Source organism: Myotis brandtii, unplaced genomic scaffold (assembly GCF_000412655.1).
Source record: "Myotis brandtii unplaced genomic scaffold, ASM41265v1 scaffold1028, whole genome shotgun sequence".
NCBI lineage: Eukaryota > Metazoa > Chordata > Mammalia > Chiroptera > Vespertilionidae > Myotis > Myotis brandtii.
Genome location: NW_005353448.1, coordinates 216,704 through 234,030, shown reverse-complemented (window position 1 = coordinate 234,030; position 17,327 = coordinate 216,704). Strand labels below are relative to the sequence as shown.

Sequence of the window (17,327 nt, the reverse complement as noted above, 5' to 3'; positions counted from 1 at the left end):
TGCCTGGCTGCCGGCCGCCATCTTGGCTGACAGTTAATTTGCATATACTCACTGATTAGCCAATGAAAAGCGTAGCGGTCGTACGCTAATTACCATGTTTCTCTTTTATTAGTGTAGATTAGGGCCCTTATGACCTCATTTAACCTTATTCACCTCATTAAAGGCACTATCTCCAAGTATAGTGATATTGGGGATTAGGTCTCTAACGTGTATTTTGGGGTAACACAATTCAATCGTAACAACAGTTATGATAATAGTTACCATTTACTGGGCACTTTGTGTGCTGGCAGTTGTGCCAGGCAGTTCACATCTGTTATCTAATTCAAATCTTAACATAGGTAGACTGGGAGGGGGGTTGTTTTTGTTTTTAACCACAATTTTTAAAGAAGTTCTACAAAATAATCTATATTCTCTCACTTAAGAGATGAGGAACTGAGACTAGAAAGTGAGGTAACATACCAAAAGCCATACAAAGTTAGGATCTGAATCCAAGTTTTACTTGTATAGAGTACCAGCCTATACTAATAACTTCTTAGGTCAGTGGTCGGCAAACTGGCCCCTTGAGTGTGACTCTTCCACAAAATACCACATGCGGGCGCGCACGTACAGTGTGATTGAAACTTCGTGGCCCATGCCACGGGGCCAAAGAGCCGCATGTGGGTCGCGAGCCGCAGTTTGCCGACCACTGTCTTCGGTTGATCAATTATTATCATATATGAAGAAAGAATGTCACTCAGGAGGTCTTTCTACCTAGCAAGGGTCAAAGGAGCATTTTTAACAGTGTATGTTCAGCTGAGTATAGGGGGAAAAGGCGTCTCAATGGACATGAGCTAAAGCACAGACTGAATGTTCGTCCTTCCCCCCTCCCCAAATTCATGTTAAAGCCTTAACCCACAATGTGACGGTATTTGGAGATGGGCCTTTGAGAGGTGATTCAGTCATGAATGGGATTAGTGCCTTATAAAAGGAACCGCAGAGAGATCCCTTGACCCTTGCATCATACGAGGACATTGCAAAAAGATAGCTATCTGTGAGCCAGGAAGCCATCCTGACCAAACACCGAATCTTCCAGTGCCTTGGTGGATTTTCCAGCCTCCAGAACTGTAAGAAATAAATTTCTGCTGCCTAAAAGCCGCCCAGTCTGTGGTATCCTGTTATAATAAGCCAGTGGTCTGAGACAGCCCCTTGGAAAGGCTGTTCCAATAGTGGAAAAGGGTGCCCATGCTGCTCCAAGTTGGTCCCAGACCAGCAGCTTCAGCATTTCCTGGGAACTTGTTAGAAATGCCAGTACCAACCCAGTTCTGAATCAGAAACTCTGGAGGCGGGGCCCAACAATCTGTATTGTAGCAAGCCCTCCAGTGGAGTTTTGATGCTTCTAATTTGAAAACCACTGCTCATGCTATCTTGAGCACTGCTTAAGATCAGCCGATGCCTCTTCTGCTGATTCCATATTTATGAAACAACTGACTATAATTTATGTACCCACACTGAAGTTAGGGGATGTGCTAGTTCCTTTTATAAGTCTATTTCTGATTATAAATTCATAAGATAGTTTATAATCAATTACTTATGAGCTTGACAAGTGAATCCATGAAAACAATCCAGTCTAAGCTTGTAGAGGAAGTCTACTTTAAGCCTGTGAAACAGGCGCCAACCCTGATCCAGAGTGGAGGTTGCTTAGCAACAACCCTTCCACCCCACTACTCCCCAGCTCTCCCTTCCATGTAGGACTTGCAACCCAGAGGAAGAACTTCAGGTCACCAAAAAGTAGCTGATAATCAGTATTCCTGGCCTCTGGATTATAGATACAAGTGAAATGTTTCTTAGTTTTATTTCATGGACTAATGTGTATCATTTTTTAATTGTAATGGTAAGTGGGGTTAGGCCTTTTTCAATTTGTTTAGGTAGCTATCTTATTTAGAAATTAGTTGATGGGCATCCTAACTTCTATGACTAAAGCATTTGACTATTGCTTTTGGCATTTCTGGCCCTCGAAAATTACTGAGTAGTGACAGTTATGAAAGTTAAGAGAGCTTTATGTTCATTGGTATATTAGTATTTGAGATAAATATACACTCTTATGAGAGCGAAGGACAGAGGTTTCTGAGACATATTATAAAGTCATTGCAATTAGTCAGAGGTATCTGTTATATACAAATAACAAGTCATGCTGTTGGGGGTAATTAGAAAAAACGGGAACAAAGTTGAGAAAAGGAGAGAGAGGTAGAGCAGATGGAGAGTACAGGATTTGTCAGTGCAGCCATGGGAGGGTTTAGAGAGCTGAAGGGAAGCATACCCAGGATCTGGGAGTTATATTTACAGCAGGGCCTGATTCTCTGGGAGAAGGGAGCTGAACCCTGGGTAAGACAGGCTGACAGCGTCTGTTGGGGCTATTTGGCTACCTTGGAACTATCATGGGCAGAGCCTGAGTGTTATTGAGAGGGATTGGGAACACCACCAGGGTATGTGGAGATTTTTTTCTCTGCTTCAGATGAGCTAAGCATGCAAAAAGAAAAAATAAGTTTCCCAAAGTTCTATCTTTATTTATTTTTATGTTTTTTTTTCGTGTTTTTTTTTAAAATTAAATCTTTATTGTTCATACATTTGTTGTCTTCGGTTGATCAATTATTATCATATATGAAGAAAGAATGTCACTCAGGAGGTCTTTCTACCTAGCAAGGGTCAAAGGAGCATTTTTAACAGTGTATGTTCAGCTGAGTATAGGGGGGGAAAAAGGCGTCTCAATGGACATGAGCTAAAGCACAGACTGAATGTTCGTCCTTCCCCCCTCCCCAAATTCATGTTAAAGCCTTAACCCACAATGTGACGGTATTTGGAGATGGGCCTTTGAGAGGTGATTCAGTCATGAATGGGATTAGTGCCTTATAAAAGGAACCGCAGAGAGATCCCTTGACCCTTGCATCATACGAGGACATTGCAAAAAGATAGCTATCTGTGAGCCAGGAAGCCATCCTGACCAAACACCGAATCTTCCAGTGCCTTGGTGGATTTTCCAGCCTCCAGAACTGTAAGAAATAAATTTCTGCTGCCTAAAAGCCGCCCAGTCTGTGGTATCCTGTTATAATAAGCCAGTGGTCTGAGACAGCCCCTTGGAAAGGCTGTTCCAATAGTGGAAAAGGGTGCCCATGCTGCTCCAAGTTGGTCCCAGACCAGCAGCTTCAGCATTTCCTGGGAACTTGTTAGAAATGCCAGTACCAACCCAGTTCTGAATCAGAAACTCTGGAGGCGGGGCCCAACAATCTGTATTGTAGCAAGCCCTCCAGTGGAGTTTTGATGCTTCTAATTTGAAAACCACTGCTCATGCTATCTTGAGCACTGCTTAAGATCAGCCGATGCCTCTTCTGCTGATTCCATATTTATGAAACAACTGACTATAATTTATGTACCCACACTGAAGTTAGGGGATGTGCTAGTTCCTTTTATAAGTCTATTTCTGATTATAAATTCATAAGATAGTTTATAATCAATTACTTATGAGCTTGACAAGTGAATCCATGAAAACAATCCAGTCTAAGCTTGTAGAGGAAGTCTACTTTAAGCCTGTGAAACAGGCGCCAACCCTGATCCAGAGTGGAGGTTGCTTAGCAACAACCCTTCCACCCCACTACTCCCCAGCTCTCCCTTCCATGTAGGACTTGCAACCCAGAGGAAGAACTACAGGTCACCAAAAAGTAGCTGATAATCAGTATTCCTGGCCTCTGGATTATAGATACAAGTGAAATGTTTCTTAGTTTTATTTCATGGACTAATGTGTATCATTTTTTAATTGTAATGGTAAGTGGGGTTATGCCTTTTTCAATTTGTTTAGGTAGCTATCTTATTTAGAAATTAGTTGATGGGCATCCTAACTTCTATGACTAAAGCATTTGACTATTGCTTTTGGCATTTCTGGCCCTCGAAAATTACTGAGTAGTGACAGTTATGAAAGTTAAGAGAGCTTTATGTTCATTGGTATATTAGTATTTGAGATAAATATACACTCTTATGAGAGCGAAGGACAGAGGTTTCTGAGACATATTATAAAGTCATTGCAATTAGTCAGAGGTATCTGTTATATACAAATAACAAGTCATGCTGTTGGGGGTAATTAGAAAAAACGGGAACAAAGTTGAGAAAAGGAGAGAGAGGTAGAGCAGATGGAGAGTACAGGATTTGTCAGTGCAGCCATGGGAGGGTTTAGAGAGCTGAAGGGAAGCATACCCAGGATCTGGGAGTTATATTTACAGCAGGGCCTGATTCTCTGGGAGAAGGGAGCTGAACCCTGGGTAAGACAGGCTGACAGCGTCTGTTGGGGCTATTTGGCTACCTTGGAACTATCATGGGCAGAGCCTGTGTGTTATTGAGAGGGATTGGGAACACCACCAGGGTATGTGGAGATTTTTTCTCTGCTTCAGATGAGCTAAGCATACAAAAAGAAAAAATAAGTTTCCCAAAGTTCTACCTTAAACATCCCTCTGTTTAAAAGTTTATACGGAGTCAAGGATATTGAACGGCAAAATAGCATGGATTTCCCCCTTTTTAAATAAGCTGATTTTATAGTTATATTTATCTAGTGTAAAAGCATTTGTAAAAACAGATATGTATTTTTTATAGATTTGTATGAGTAGATTTACAATACCTATTATTAATATGACTTCAGGAGACTGGGATTGAAGTGGGGCAGGTGTTGTTAGCTTGTTCTATGTATCTCTTTACTGTAGGACTTGTACAGCAAGCCTATAACTCTTGTTAACTTTATAAAATACATATTAAATTTTATAAGAGCTTTCCAGATTTACTGAAAAAATCAGTCCCCAGTTCTCTTTTTTATGATATCTCAAATTCCTCAAATATGAATTTGTTACCAGCAGTTTCGGCTCTTGGCTATTCAGTTCTGCAAAGAATTCAGAGCCAAGAACTCTAGCACTAGATGAAGTTTATGTAGCATGCAAAGTGCAAGTACACTCAAAGGGAAGATTTGAATGGACCACTCAAAGAGCTGCTTTGGCCTTTTAGAACAGCGGTTGCCAACCTTTCGGACCTGGTGGTCCGCGGACCACCAGTTGGCGACCACTGTTTTAGAAAGAAAGTCACAGAGGCAGAAGTGAGCTAGCTGGGCTGCATGGACTCAGGAAACAAGTTACAGAGGCAAAAGAAGATACGTTGGAAATATATGATAAATAAGGGATATTTAGTAATAAGCTTCATTATGCAAGCTAGCAGTAGTCTCTAGAGTAGTTCTCTTCTTGGCACTGGGATGGCTCTACTCCTGGTAAGGTGGAGAGAGCTAACTTTACAAAGGAAATGGATGTCCTGCTTTTAGACAGGAAGTTTATGCCCCACTATTAGAGTACTAATTGCTTTCAACTCAAGCAATCCTTACGGCAAAAGTGGCATATTTTGAGGTGGCCTACTATGATCCTCTTTAGTTGTTTTCCCCTTTGATCTTCTCAACCAACAGTTTACTACACAGTATTATTATCAATTCTACTTTTGTCTCCTTTGTCTTTATATATTATAGTTTCTGAATTTCGGAGCAATGCAAGCCAACATCTTGACATACTAGATTCTGAATTTCTTTAGTGAATTCATAATAGCAAAAATATTTTATTGAAAAACCATATAAGGTCAAAGGTGTTGTTGATGAGTCCCTGGCATCGACACACTTCCCAGCCTGGTGTTCCACCTCAAGACGAAAGGACTTACAGGGCAAGGCCAACCTCCCATCATTTTCCCAGTGCTCACTTGTTCTGCACCCTATAGACAGCATCACTTTAACTTGAGATGAGCAAAGAACAATTCAAATAGGAAAAAAGTGGGATGGAGACCATAGCAAAACAGTACACTTCCCTACCTATGTGCTTATTTACATAATTGTGTTTTTATAACATTTTCTGTACTTTTCCGTAAGCTGATACTGCCCTAATTATAGATTTTGAAGAGAACACTTCATTGTACCCCAAATTACATAGTGCTTTAAAAAGGTACCTTCTTACCAAGTACCTTATAAACTCCTAATTACATAAAAACAATTCAGGATACAGAATAGAAACAGCCTGTACTGTTAACAGATGTTGGTATTGTTACGTACTTGAATACAAGGCTTTTAAAGATCTATAATATTTTTCTGGTGTAAAAAGGAAAGAAATGACTCATTATTGTCATGTGTCACGGAGACTCCAGATCAAACAGAACACACATGGTCTATTTTGTGAGTTCCGTACAGTGCATTGTCAATGGACTTGCCTTTGTGTGTGCAAAAGTGCCACTTATTCCAGCAAATTACCTTTGTGGCATTTGTACCTGCTTGTTAGACAGCTTGTGGGCACCTGGGCAAAGCAGAGGCTGGGTCCCTTTATCATGGCACACCTGCACAGGGCATCCCCGCAGCGCCAAGCACTGGGGAAGTGGCCCCATTAACAGGTCACTCCTCCAGACCCCCACCGAGGGCTTGCCCTCAGCGCACTCCTTCCCGCAGGTGGAGTGGAGCTGGCTTCCTGTATCATAGCTTTTTTTGTTCCATCATTTTTGGTTCTGTCTTAAGACACAGTGATGCAAATAACAAGGAAAGTAACCTCAGTGGAGCACAACTGAGGAAATTAATCCTATGAAGTATTGGACTTGATGTTTAATTTGCAGTTTTCAGCACTATTGTTAAAAAAGAAAAGCTTCTTAGGATATTAGAGTTGGAAAGACCCTGTGTTTCTGATTAAAAAACAAAACTTTTAAAAATTGGGTTTGATTTCTGTATTATTGACAAACATTCCCATATGTTTTTCTCCAGGGAACAAGCCAGACATACACACAAATTTACTCATTCCTTCGCAGGTTTTGATATTAGCTTTAAGGTAGTTCTTCTTTTCTCTAAGAAAACCTTCCCTTTTGTAGCAAGCATTTTGAAAGTTGAGTTGCTGAAATGGGTTTCATGTATTTTTGCTTTTTGTTTTGCTTTGTTCTTTGGGGGGTTTTTTTTGTAATTTTCTTCCCACCCTGATTTTTGTGATTCTTTCCCTGGAAAACTGTCCTTAATGAGATTGTTGTTCCTTGTGGTACATTGACTGGTCCAGCAAGACTGAAGTTCAAGAACCAACTCAGCAGTAAAAAAATAAAACCTTGACTATAGATTGATTCATAAATGTAAGTGAGCGAGTGTTGAAAGTGATGCATTATGTCACTGCAACATATTGACATTATCAATTATATGTCATTAAACAGCTAAGCTAACTGAATGATTTACTTTGTGTTTAATGCCTTTCAATTAAAGGGAGCAAATGCTGAGGAACTGGGATGCAATATCAGTAACCATATATTTTCTCCTGTTAACACCAGCATCGCTGACCCGCACATGAGGGGCGTTTGAGCATTTTGCTGCGGGCTGTGCTGCCCTAGTTTAAATGGTCTAAACAAGCGATTAATGATTGGGAGCAGGCCCGAGCACTGCTTCCAGATCTGTTCCTTCATGCATTTCCATGATGTCACCTTGCTGCATGCTTGGGAGGCGTTATTTCAGGGTAGTTCACACTATTTTCCTGGCATTTGTTTCCATTGCAAGAGTCCTTGATGTTTCTTCATAGTTGTTTTTTAAAGAAATATTTTTTAGCATAATGACCTAAACCTTAGATTGTTGGTTTTCCAGTAGCAATACAGGTGTTCTCAGTTTTGCAGTCAGACATATGAGGGCTACTCTGTATCGTGAAAGGTGGACTGTTGCCCTCAACAAAGGAGCTCTAGGCTTTTTTCCCCACGTTTCAGTGGTGATAACTTGAACCAGACATCTAGTTTCTTGGGACATTGTTTTATTGTCTTGCAAGTTAATACGGTATTTGGGTTTCACAAGGTTAAACTATACAAAGGGTTTCTCAAATGTGCACATGCGGTAGATGGGTATATTAACTGTTGCTCTGAAGTTGAGAATGTGAACTATTAACTGACCCACTGCATTTGTTCTCTGTGTAAAATTTTGTTATAACAGTGCTAATTACTAAGCAGCTGAATTTGTGAAAAAATGCACAGCAGTAATTTGCACCTTACTGTTGCTTTGCCATTAAAGAAATTGTGAACACATACATTGGGCGCATGCAATTGATTTATGAAATTCTGAAGGACACGTTTCTTTATGGATCTTTAACAGTTGGACTTTGTAGCATTTGGTTTCTATATTTGTGCCTTTGAGACCTCATATTACCCCAATAAGAGCTATGGAGTGCTGCATAGAACGTTTTAAACAGGAAAAAGAGCGTTTTGCAGTAAGACCGAAACTTTTAAGTTATTACATATGCTTTTGTTTTTGGTTTTTTTGCTAGTTTAAGAAAAGGAAGAAAAGATCTCCTGTCTAGTTCCTTCCTATCGATGTGAAATCATGAACTGCAGTCATCAGATTTGAGTGTTCTGGTGACAGTGTTAAAATCGCTATTTCAGTGGCAAGTTAAATGGTTCTGTTCTGTTGGATCCACAGCCTGAATAGATGCTTCTCCATAATTAAGAGCCCATAACAGACCTAAACCTACCGAGTTCTGGTCTTTGTTTTGTTGTGCTTTGGCCTATGAGAACCACTTCGAGTGGGGCATTTTTTTTTTTTTTTTTTTTTTGCCCTGTGGGTGGGTCAGAAACATCCGCTTCAGGTAGTTTACAAATGTTATGGAGTTCTGACCATTTGAAAACTGCACATTCCACGTTTTCATACGTGCACATTTAGATTAATTCCACATACCTCTTATTTGGAATTCTGACAGCCAGCAACTTTTAAAAGAAATTTGTGTTTTTAAAGGAATGTGAAAAATTAAAATTTCTTTCCCACTACCAAGAGTTGTTCTGTACTTTTCAGAAGCCCTGCTCACGGGCAGAAAGGAACGGTTTCAAAGGAACCTCATCTCCATATGGTTTTACTCGATAATCCTTTATCCACCATCTTCAACCCTCATTCCTTTGCTTTCTTGCCTGTGGCTACATTTCTATCTCTGCATCAATTAACACAGTGATTTATACAACAAGCAAGCAGTTTAGAGGTAATGGTACACAATTAACATCTCATTCCACCATAAAGGGTATGCTAAATACCCCAGTCATTGCTTTCTCTGCCTGGAATTGAAATAAGTGTTTGTCCTAATTCATATGCTATCTGATGTGAAGTGGGCCTGCTTTGTACTGCAGTACACCATTAATCTAATTATAGATAGCTGCAAATGAAGTGCTGTCTGAGCGAGGAGATTGAAGAAAATAGCCTTTTGTCATTTAGCATGACTCTGTGAAGCAAGATCACACTTTACAGGGCAATACTGCAAAATGGAAATCTCAATAATATTGCTGCCTGTTGCATCTTTTCTAATTACAACAGCATTGTAAACACAACTGGGCGCTGGTATAAATAGAGCTGTAGATACGCTGTCATGTGGGTTGTCGGAGAAAGTCCTCCGAGTGCTGTTGGATTAAATGATGCATCCTGATTGACAGCTACCTTGAGACTGTGCCGATGGAGTTGTCACGGCTTTATGCTAACAGGCTGCTCCAGCGCCTGCAGCTGTAGGAGGCGCCTTCACCTGGGTCGTACCTCCACAAGGACCCCTCAGGCTTTAATTCTGTGTTTTTAGTTTTGTTTCATGGAGATTGCGGTGGGTTGGGTTGGGTAGGGTCTAATACTGAAGTGGAGGGGAATGTGTTTCACATGGCTTTGAACCCGGGCTATGGTTTTCCTCAAGTGTTTATTGTGTATCTCACAGGGAACGTAGGCGAGAAAAACAAAACAAGTTCGGATTACATTTCTGATTCCACCTAAGTGTTTTAATTTGCATTAGTGTTTTTCTCTTTTTATGACATGCTGTTGTTTTAAAAGATATGTCATTTTTGCAGCATTTTCGGTTGCTTTAAAAACACTGGCAGTTTTTCTGTGGCTCAAGTTAGGAAAGTAGACTTTTAGGGGCATATTTGAGTGCTGGCTCTCAGTGCCCCACCCTGAAAATGAAGACACAGCTTAATGTTGGAGACCCTTGGGGCCAGAAGGTATAGAACTTTGAATAAGAAGAGGTCCTTGTATTTGAAGAAATGGACTTGCCACCTCACTAAATAAGTGAGGGCCGATGAACAGTAGTATATGGCTAATGCTTCAGGATGTTAGGATAATTGATGTAAAATAATCCACAGTAAAGGTTCATCGCTTAAGGTTCATCGTTTACTCTGGCACAGTGTTGACTGAGATGGCCCCCAGTTGACATGAAAAAGCATTACTGTTCACTCACATATCCTCATTGTTGGGAGAATAGCGTAGAAATGGAAACTGGAGCTGGGTTACTTTAAGAGCAATGAAGCTCAAGGCTTGGAAATCACAACTGAAAAAAATATGTAAAGCAAACCAACAACACTCATCTTGCCAGGAGCCCACAGACCCCTAAATCGTACAGACACATGAGAACGTGGGATATATAAACTCGCTGGTGAAGCTGGAGGCCTTTGAGAGAAGCACATGGATTTAAACTCCATAAGGAGATACACACACTAAACTAATGCAGCCACCAGCAAGATGGTGTTGTGTGTGACATCTGAGTGGGGTGCAGCCGTAGTGAGGGCTGCTTGTGGCCCAGACTGTGTGTGAATGGCAGAGGTGGGCGTGCCCACTTGCAGGATGTTTTTGTTAACCCAAACCATGATTGGCTCCCTCCTCCCCCAACAACCACAGCTCTGGGCTCCCATCTTTTCCCTTTTTATCAGGTTTCATGTTAAGAGCTGTATGTTAAGTTTTAAAACAATTCTATTACGTTCCTTTTAATTGTCCATCTCTTAGAGTTTTCTTCCTGATCCTTTCTTGTCTGGTGTGATCCGTTTTTCTTTCTTTCTTTTGAACTTTTTGGGAGAAATTTTCTTGTTAGACATGGTTTACCATTGTAGACACCATAAAATTAATTTGCTTAGAGACCTGGGCGTGGGTTCTTTTACCATAATTAGATCATGAGATAAGACCTTGGCCCCCCTTATTGTGTGTGTGGACTGAGGAGTCTGGCAGGCTAAGCTGGGGAGCACCTGTTCTTACCCGGTGAGGTGTGTTTTTCAAGGACGTATTAATTTGCCTGTGGCTTGGAGAGCACCTCCCAAAACCCACAGAGTGAGGTTCCGTCTACTAATGACCCGCAGCTATTGAACCGGCAAGCAGCTCCTAATCCCTCAGGCAGACGATCCTCCTGACCTTGCAGGGTGAGCACCTCTGCTGCTACTAGGGTTGCGCTTCTCTGTGCTGTCCACTAGCCTTTTACAATCAGGGACTTTTACTCCCAAAGCATCAAGTTCGTGGCTTTGCTGCTTGAAAACAATAACAACAGCTTAAAATCAATACTCTCCAGGGACATTTTACAGAACCCATTAGGAATATTTAAATGCTTAGCGTACAGCCAGACTGCACTGCACGCGTCATAGGGCATTTTCCTGAAATCTCTCAACTACTTGGCTGCTCTGCCCGTGCCCCCTAAGAATTCAGGGAACCCAATAAATAGCAGTTTTGATCATAAACTTTGAAAGCCCTAGTGTACATTCTTAAATGACTTCTTTTCTGGGGCATCAAAAACCTTTTACGGTTCTCACCCGGCAATTCATTCTGATGGGCCCATATGCTGCACTCCACTTAGATCCCATCCTGGCAAGCACCCCATGCACGCTGCACGGGCGAGCCAAGAGGTTGTTTTAAGAAGGCGTGTTTGCATGGGCATGCTCAGGGGTCAGGACAACATCAAAGGTAATCTTAAAAAGAGAACCTCCCCGATGCCTCCTCCTTTTATATTCCGAGAGGTCATTTCTAAGCCAACTATTTGCAGCAAGGCCTCTCCTGAGGCATTTACCCCGTTGTTATTTTTTTTTTTTTGCCTGTGATTACAATAAGTCACTTATCCCCAAACAGATTTTAAGAACAATAAACAAATACAAAAGGAAAAGGAACATCTCATCAATAACAAAGACCGCATCTAAAGGCCCTGAGTTTTGTGGCTCTTTTACATCTCTTTCCAAGCAAAGCAGGAGTCCTACAGAGAAAGGAATCCGAAAGATAGGAAAATTATAAAAATAGTAAGAGGATCCAGTTTTAGTCAGGATCTTGTCATTTCTGGGGAGAAATGGAGCTTAGGAGAGTCTTAGCACTTGATTTATATTCAGGCTTGTTTGTGATATAGCTAAAATTAGTTTTTAAGGGTATCCACTGTTGTGAAATGTGATACATTCTTTATTCTCAGTGCAGAAAGATGCTTTCCCTGAATTTAGTGCTCACATTTTGAAGCCAAATTGGTACCAAAACCCACCAAAAAACAGATCTGTATGCTGCACTGAAAACCAGACAACTGGGCCCAGTGCTGATCAGTTTCTGGGGAGGAGCGGCCAGGGTGCAGCCAGCTAGAAGAGGAACTTTTTGTTGCTGGTGCTTCTAATGTCGGACTTCCTTTCGAAGGCAGACAGCACAGACACTAAAGCTGTGCAATTTGGTACAATTATATTCTCCCCTCTCTTTCTCTCCTGTAATGAAGGACTTTGAGGTACAATTCCTCGTTGATAAATAGTCCCTCTCTGCCTGGAATGTTTATTAGACTGACAGCAGAGCGCACTCTTCTCGCTTGTTCCCTTGCCACTTATGATTCAGATGAATTTTAATAGGAGCAAAAAAGCTTTTATTTGCCCTGTAATTTCACTTAAGGATCATATCCTTCAGAAACTGGCAGACACTTGTATGTCTTGATTGCAAAACACACACTCAGGAGTAAAGAAACATGCAAAAGATGTTATTCTTCAACCTGTCACAGTGCCGTTCATCTGCTCTGACTTAGGCCATCAAAGCGCTTCCTCGGGGCCCTCCCCCACCCCTCCCTCCTCTTTAAATAGGCCCGCAAAGAGCACACTTAAAGATTTCCGCCAACCCTGCACCGAATTAAAGGGTGAATTCTATTTTGCTTTTGCATCCCTGCCATCATGATGCCCACAGGAGGCTTTAGGTTACAGCAGCTTTTTTTGAACAAAATGGGGCCGCCTGGATGCTGCAATCTGCCTCCCCAGGGGAAATGCGATCTGGTAGGGATCCAAGAATCTTCAGGTGGCCGTTCCCACTTCACCGGCTAACACGTCCTCCCACCATTTTATCTTGTTTCTGTTTACGTAGACCAAACTGAGGCTCACCTGTTTATTCACAGAGATCCAGGATTTTTCCTGCTGGGGAGAAATTCTCTTCACCAGAAATGTCCTGTTCGAACTGCCTTTGGTGTGCCCCTAATTGTGTGTGAGCCACCTACAAACGGTGCCATTAAAATACTTGGCTGTGCATATTGTTTTCTTTCAGTGGTTTTAAACTCTTGTTATATTGTCCCTTAATACAGAAGACATTCTCATCATATTTCATCTGTATCTATCCTAACCACCTTGTTACAGAAAGACTACGTAACGCTGTGCCTGAAAAGAAAGGCTAACATTTTCAGTCGTGAATATAACATTTTATGTCACTAGAAAAAATGGAATTTTAAGTATTGTTTTGCCCAAAATGAACAATGAAACCCTTTGTCTTAAGTTATTGATACGTAGAACAGCAGTCCCCTTGAGGGAGTGGGGCGTTAGAGACAGCAGTCTGCTGCCATCTACTGGTGCGTGCTCACACTCGCCCCTTTCCCCTTCGGCTGACCCAGCTCACGGAATTGGTGTTAATTGGGATAAGTTTTGTAAGCGGTGAAGGGAAAACAAAAAATGCTCAGTTTTCTTTATAAAGTTTTCAGATGTTTTCTTCATGTAACAAAAATGATGGCTATTTATCACTAATTAATTACAGAGGAGTTCTTATTTCAAGAAATCTCTTAAATAAGTGGCTTGTAACATATGCCAGAAACAGATGAATTTATTTTGTTTTTATGTACAATAATTAAAAAGCCTGTGACTTCGAAGGTATTATCATTTAAATTTAAAAGGTAAAAGCTGATTTTGAATGAATGCTACTTTTGAGAAAAGCGTTCATCATTTAAACTCACTTATGTTGTTTTTCCTTAAGTACAAGGTGCATATCTTAACCAAACTCGCCGCAGAATTGAACAGATTTATGCTGGAAAAAGTGGCTGAGGACACAAGCAGCACTCTTCGCTCCCCGATGCCTGGCCTGGTGGTGGCCGTCTCTGTCAAGCCTGGGGACATGGTAAGGAGCATGCCTGCCTGTGGGGCGGGGGCAGACTGAAGCGTGGCTACTTCCTGAGCAGGTCTTTCTCGAGTCATACTACCCCCCACAAAACAGCAAAATAGCTTTTGTACATATTTTGTCCAACTGTTCACATTTGAATCAGATTAGTGACAATATCTGAGTGCTCCTCCCCTCAAATGATCTGGAACTGGAACCGAAATAAGGCCTAATTCATTCAATTATTTGGCAAATTTGGAGTTCCAGGAAGTATCCTATTTAAAATTTCTATTTACTCTCTTAGCTCTCTGTGCGTTAAGCATCCTTGAAGAAAACTCATAGCAAAAAATAATTCTCCGATGAGGAATTTTTGGCATGGTTTTTGGAGTAAAAGGGAAGGGAACTAAGGAAAGTTAACTCTGGAATCGTGTAGCACCAGAGCACTTCCCCACCTTGATAAATAAAACTTAGGATCACGTAGGAAGTTTTTCATTTCGACTTTATGACATGAAGGCACAAATCAAAGCTCTATTAATAATCAAAGTTCTATTAACATGTTCAGTCTATTAACATGTGCTGTGGACAAATTGGTGGGATCCATGCATTTTCTGAAAGCATGGTTAGAAATTATTTATTAACAGCAAAAGTAAAAAGGAAACAAAGATTTAACCAGAAGATTTCTAGGGGGCATGTAATTACTTGAATTTTTCTTTTTGTGCCGCCATAAATAAGGGCCAAACATGATAGTCTTTCATGAATGAGATGGTAATTCCATTTTGTGACTCAGTTAAGTTACAGGGGTTTATATATTTTCCTGTAAAAATTACATTAAAACTGCTTCTGTATTTCTTTATTAACGTAAATAAAATAACATTGAGGAAAAACTCACATAGTTGTCAATGGATTCTAGAAAAGTATTTATAATAAGTGAATATTAAGAAAAATCATCAGTTTCAGTTATTGAAATGATTCGCCCTGATACTTTAAAATTACATGTATGTGATGAATATGGGGAGGGGCTTGCCTTGTATTTCTTCATTCTAAAGCAGTGGTTCTCAACCTTCCTAATGCCGAGACCCTTTAATACAGTTCCTCATGTTGTGGTGACCCCCACCATAAAATTATTTTCGTTGCTACTTCATAACTGTAATTTTGCTACTGTTATGAATCGTAATGTAAATATCTGATATGCAGGATGTATTTTCATTGTTACAAATTGAACATAATTGAAGCATAGTGATTAATCACAAAAACAATATGTAATTATATATGTGTTTTCCGATGGACTTAGGCGACCCCTGTGAAAGGGTCGTTCGACCCCCAAAGGGGTCGCGACCCACAGGTTGAGAACCGCTGTCCTGAAGGGTTAGATTCTAAGGAGATAGCCCCTTGGCCTTGGCAGTAAGCTGTGTGCACTCACACTAATCAGCAGCACAGTTAGTGGAATCTTCCATAGGATGGTAAACAATGTGAGGGGTGGTGGTTTTTTTTCATCTTCCTTTTTAAGCTTTTTCTGGAAGCCACATGGGCTGTATACTGAGCTTGTCAGTCCTAATTGTGTGTTTTTAATCATAAAATCACATTTGTGCTTTTAAAAAAAATGAGTGTTTAATGGCAATTCTTACTTTTCCAATACCTGACTCAAACCCTGAGAGGCGGGCGGCGGCTCCTGCTGAGCGTGGAGGGGCCGTTCCTGGCGGCCCTGCTCCTCCATTTGCTCCAGCCTCCTGGCTGTGGCTGTGCTGGGGCAGAGAACAGGCAGCTTGCAGCCTTCTTGCTTCCAACAACCGCTCCCTCCTCCTCTGGCTTCTCCAGATACCAGAAGGGTTTAGCCTTCATGCTTTCCATTTCCTGGTTAATAATTTAATGTGGGAAAGCAGGGCATTTAGTAAAATGGAACAATGTGTATTAATTTTTGGTTCATTGGGGTAGCTCAGATATTGAAAACCACCATCAGTAATTACATGTGGGTATTCAAGAATGGCTTAATTTGAGAACTGACTGGAGTCTCTATTTCACGTATTCCTTTAAAGTCAGACGACATGGCTGGGGGGTATACCCTCAGTCCTTCACCTTCCATATAAATGCTCTTTGTGCACATGTGCCTAGGCTGGGCCGGGAGACCAAATGCTTTCTTTTTATTTCTCTTCACCTCCCAGCACCATTTCTGGTCCCGGCAGAACTTCCTTATATTTTTTGTGACATTATGTTTTAATAAAATAGTATTCGCTCTTGAGTTATTATTTGTGAAAAATGACCCAAACCGCTAATACCTAAGCCAAATGCAGGGCGAGACGTTTACTTGTCAGCTCTTACTACTCATATAGTTAAATCTGCTTCGTGTAATTAAAACACAAGAAACTTCCCTTGGACCAAGGGCAGGGCACTTGCTCGAGGCCACAGTAAGAAAATAATACTTGTACCTTTTTAAGTGTTGAGGTTTAAAATTATTGTAACACTGCAGGGCATGTTGTACTGTTCTCAGCAATAACAATAGCTGAGCCAAGGTCCCACTTTTATCAATAGGAAGAGAATGGAATCAATCATCTGTGTATTTTCAAGGAAAACAAGGATCTAAAAAAACAACTCAGGGCCAACAAGTATTCTCTTTTCTTTGAAATGTTGTTTTGTGTAGGTTGAATTCCAGTTATCTGTAATTTTTACATTTAGCTGAAATAAGACTTCACAAATCTTAGACTGGTGAGCCTGGCAATAATGTGTCCCACAAAAGTGTCACATAAGTAACAAATAACAAATCTTGGTTGTGACGTACGCAATTTTAACAGAGTTAAGAAAAAAATGTCAGGACAGAGTGTGTTGGGTGGCAGTTGGGAAGTAGAGATGGTGTGAGGAAGCCAGCTCCGCTCTGCATGCTGCCATCAGGTGCAGACAGCAGAAGTTCCTAGTACTTTCACTGTTTAGCATTAAGTGTGGCAGTGGAATCTTTTTAAATGTTTATAGAATAGCCTTTTTGAACATGCAGGGCGGGGATTCTAGTTAATAAACAGTAAAATACATATATGCAAACAAACCAATTAGAAACTAAGCAGAACTGGATCATAAAAATCTAGAATCACACATTTAATCCAGAAAACAAATGATCAGATGACTTTTATACGCCTGTCTTATATGCTTTTTTTATAAGAGTTCTGAAAATATTTTTAAGGACTGATTTTCGTTTCATTTTGAAAAATAGCCATTTTTCTGTACATTT

At 40.7% G+C, this 17,327-nt stretch overlaps 1 protein-coding gene across 2 annotated transcripts in view; it reads left to right on the top strand.

Moving 5' to 3' along the window:
• Positions 1–17,327, top strand: part of PCCA (propionyl CoA carboxylase, alpha polypeptide) — a 335,923-nt gene that overhangs the window by 307,566 nt on the left and 11,030 nt on the right. For both annotated transcript variants that reach the window (XM_005856400.2, XM_014536081.1), the window contains one exon: positions 13,994–14,134. In XM_005856400.2, coding sequence (XP_005856462.1) covers positions 13,994–14,134 — 141 coding nt within the window. The remainder of the gene's footprint in view (positions 1–13,993; positions 14,135–17,327) is intronic.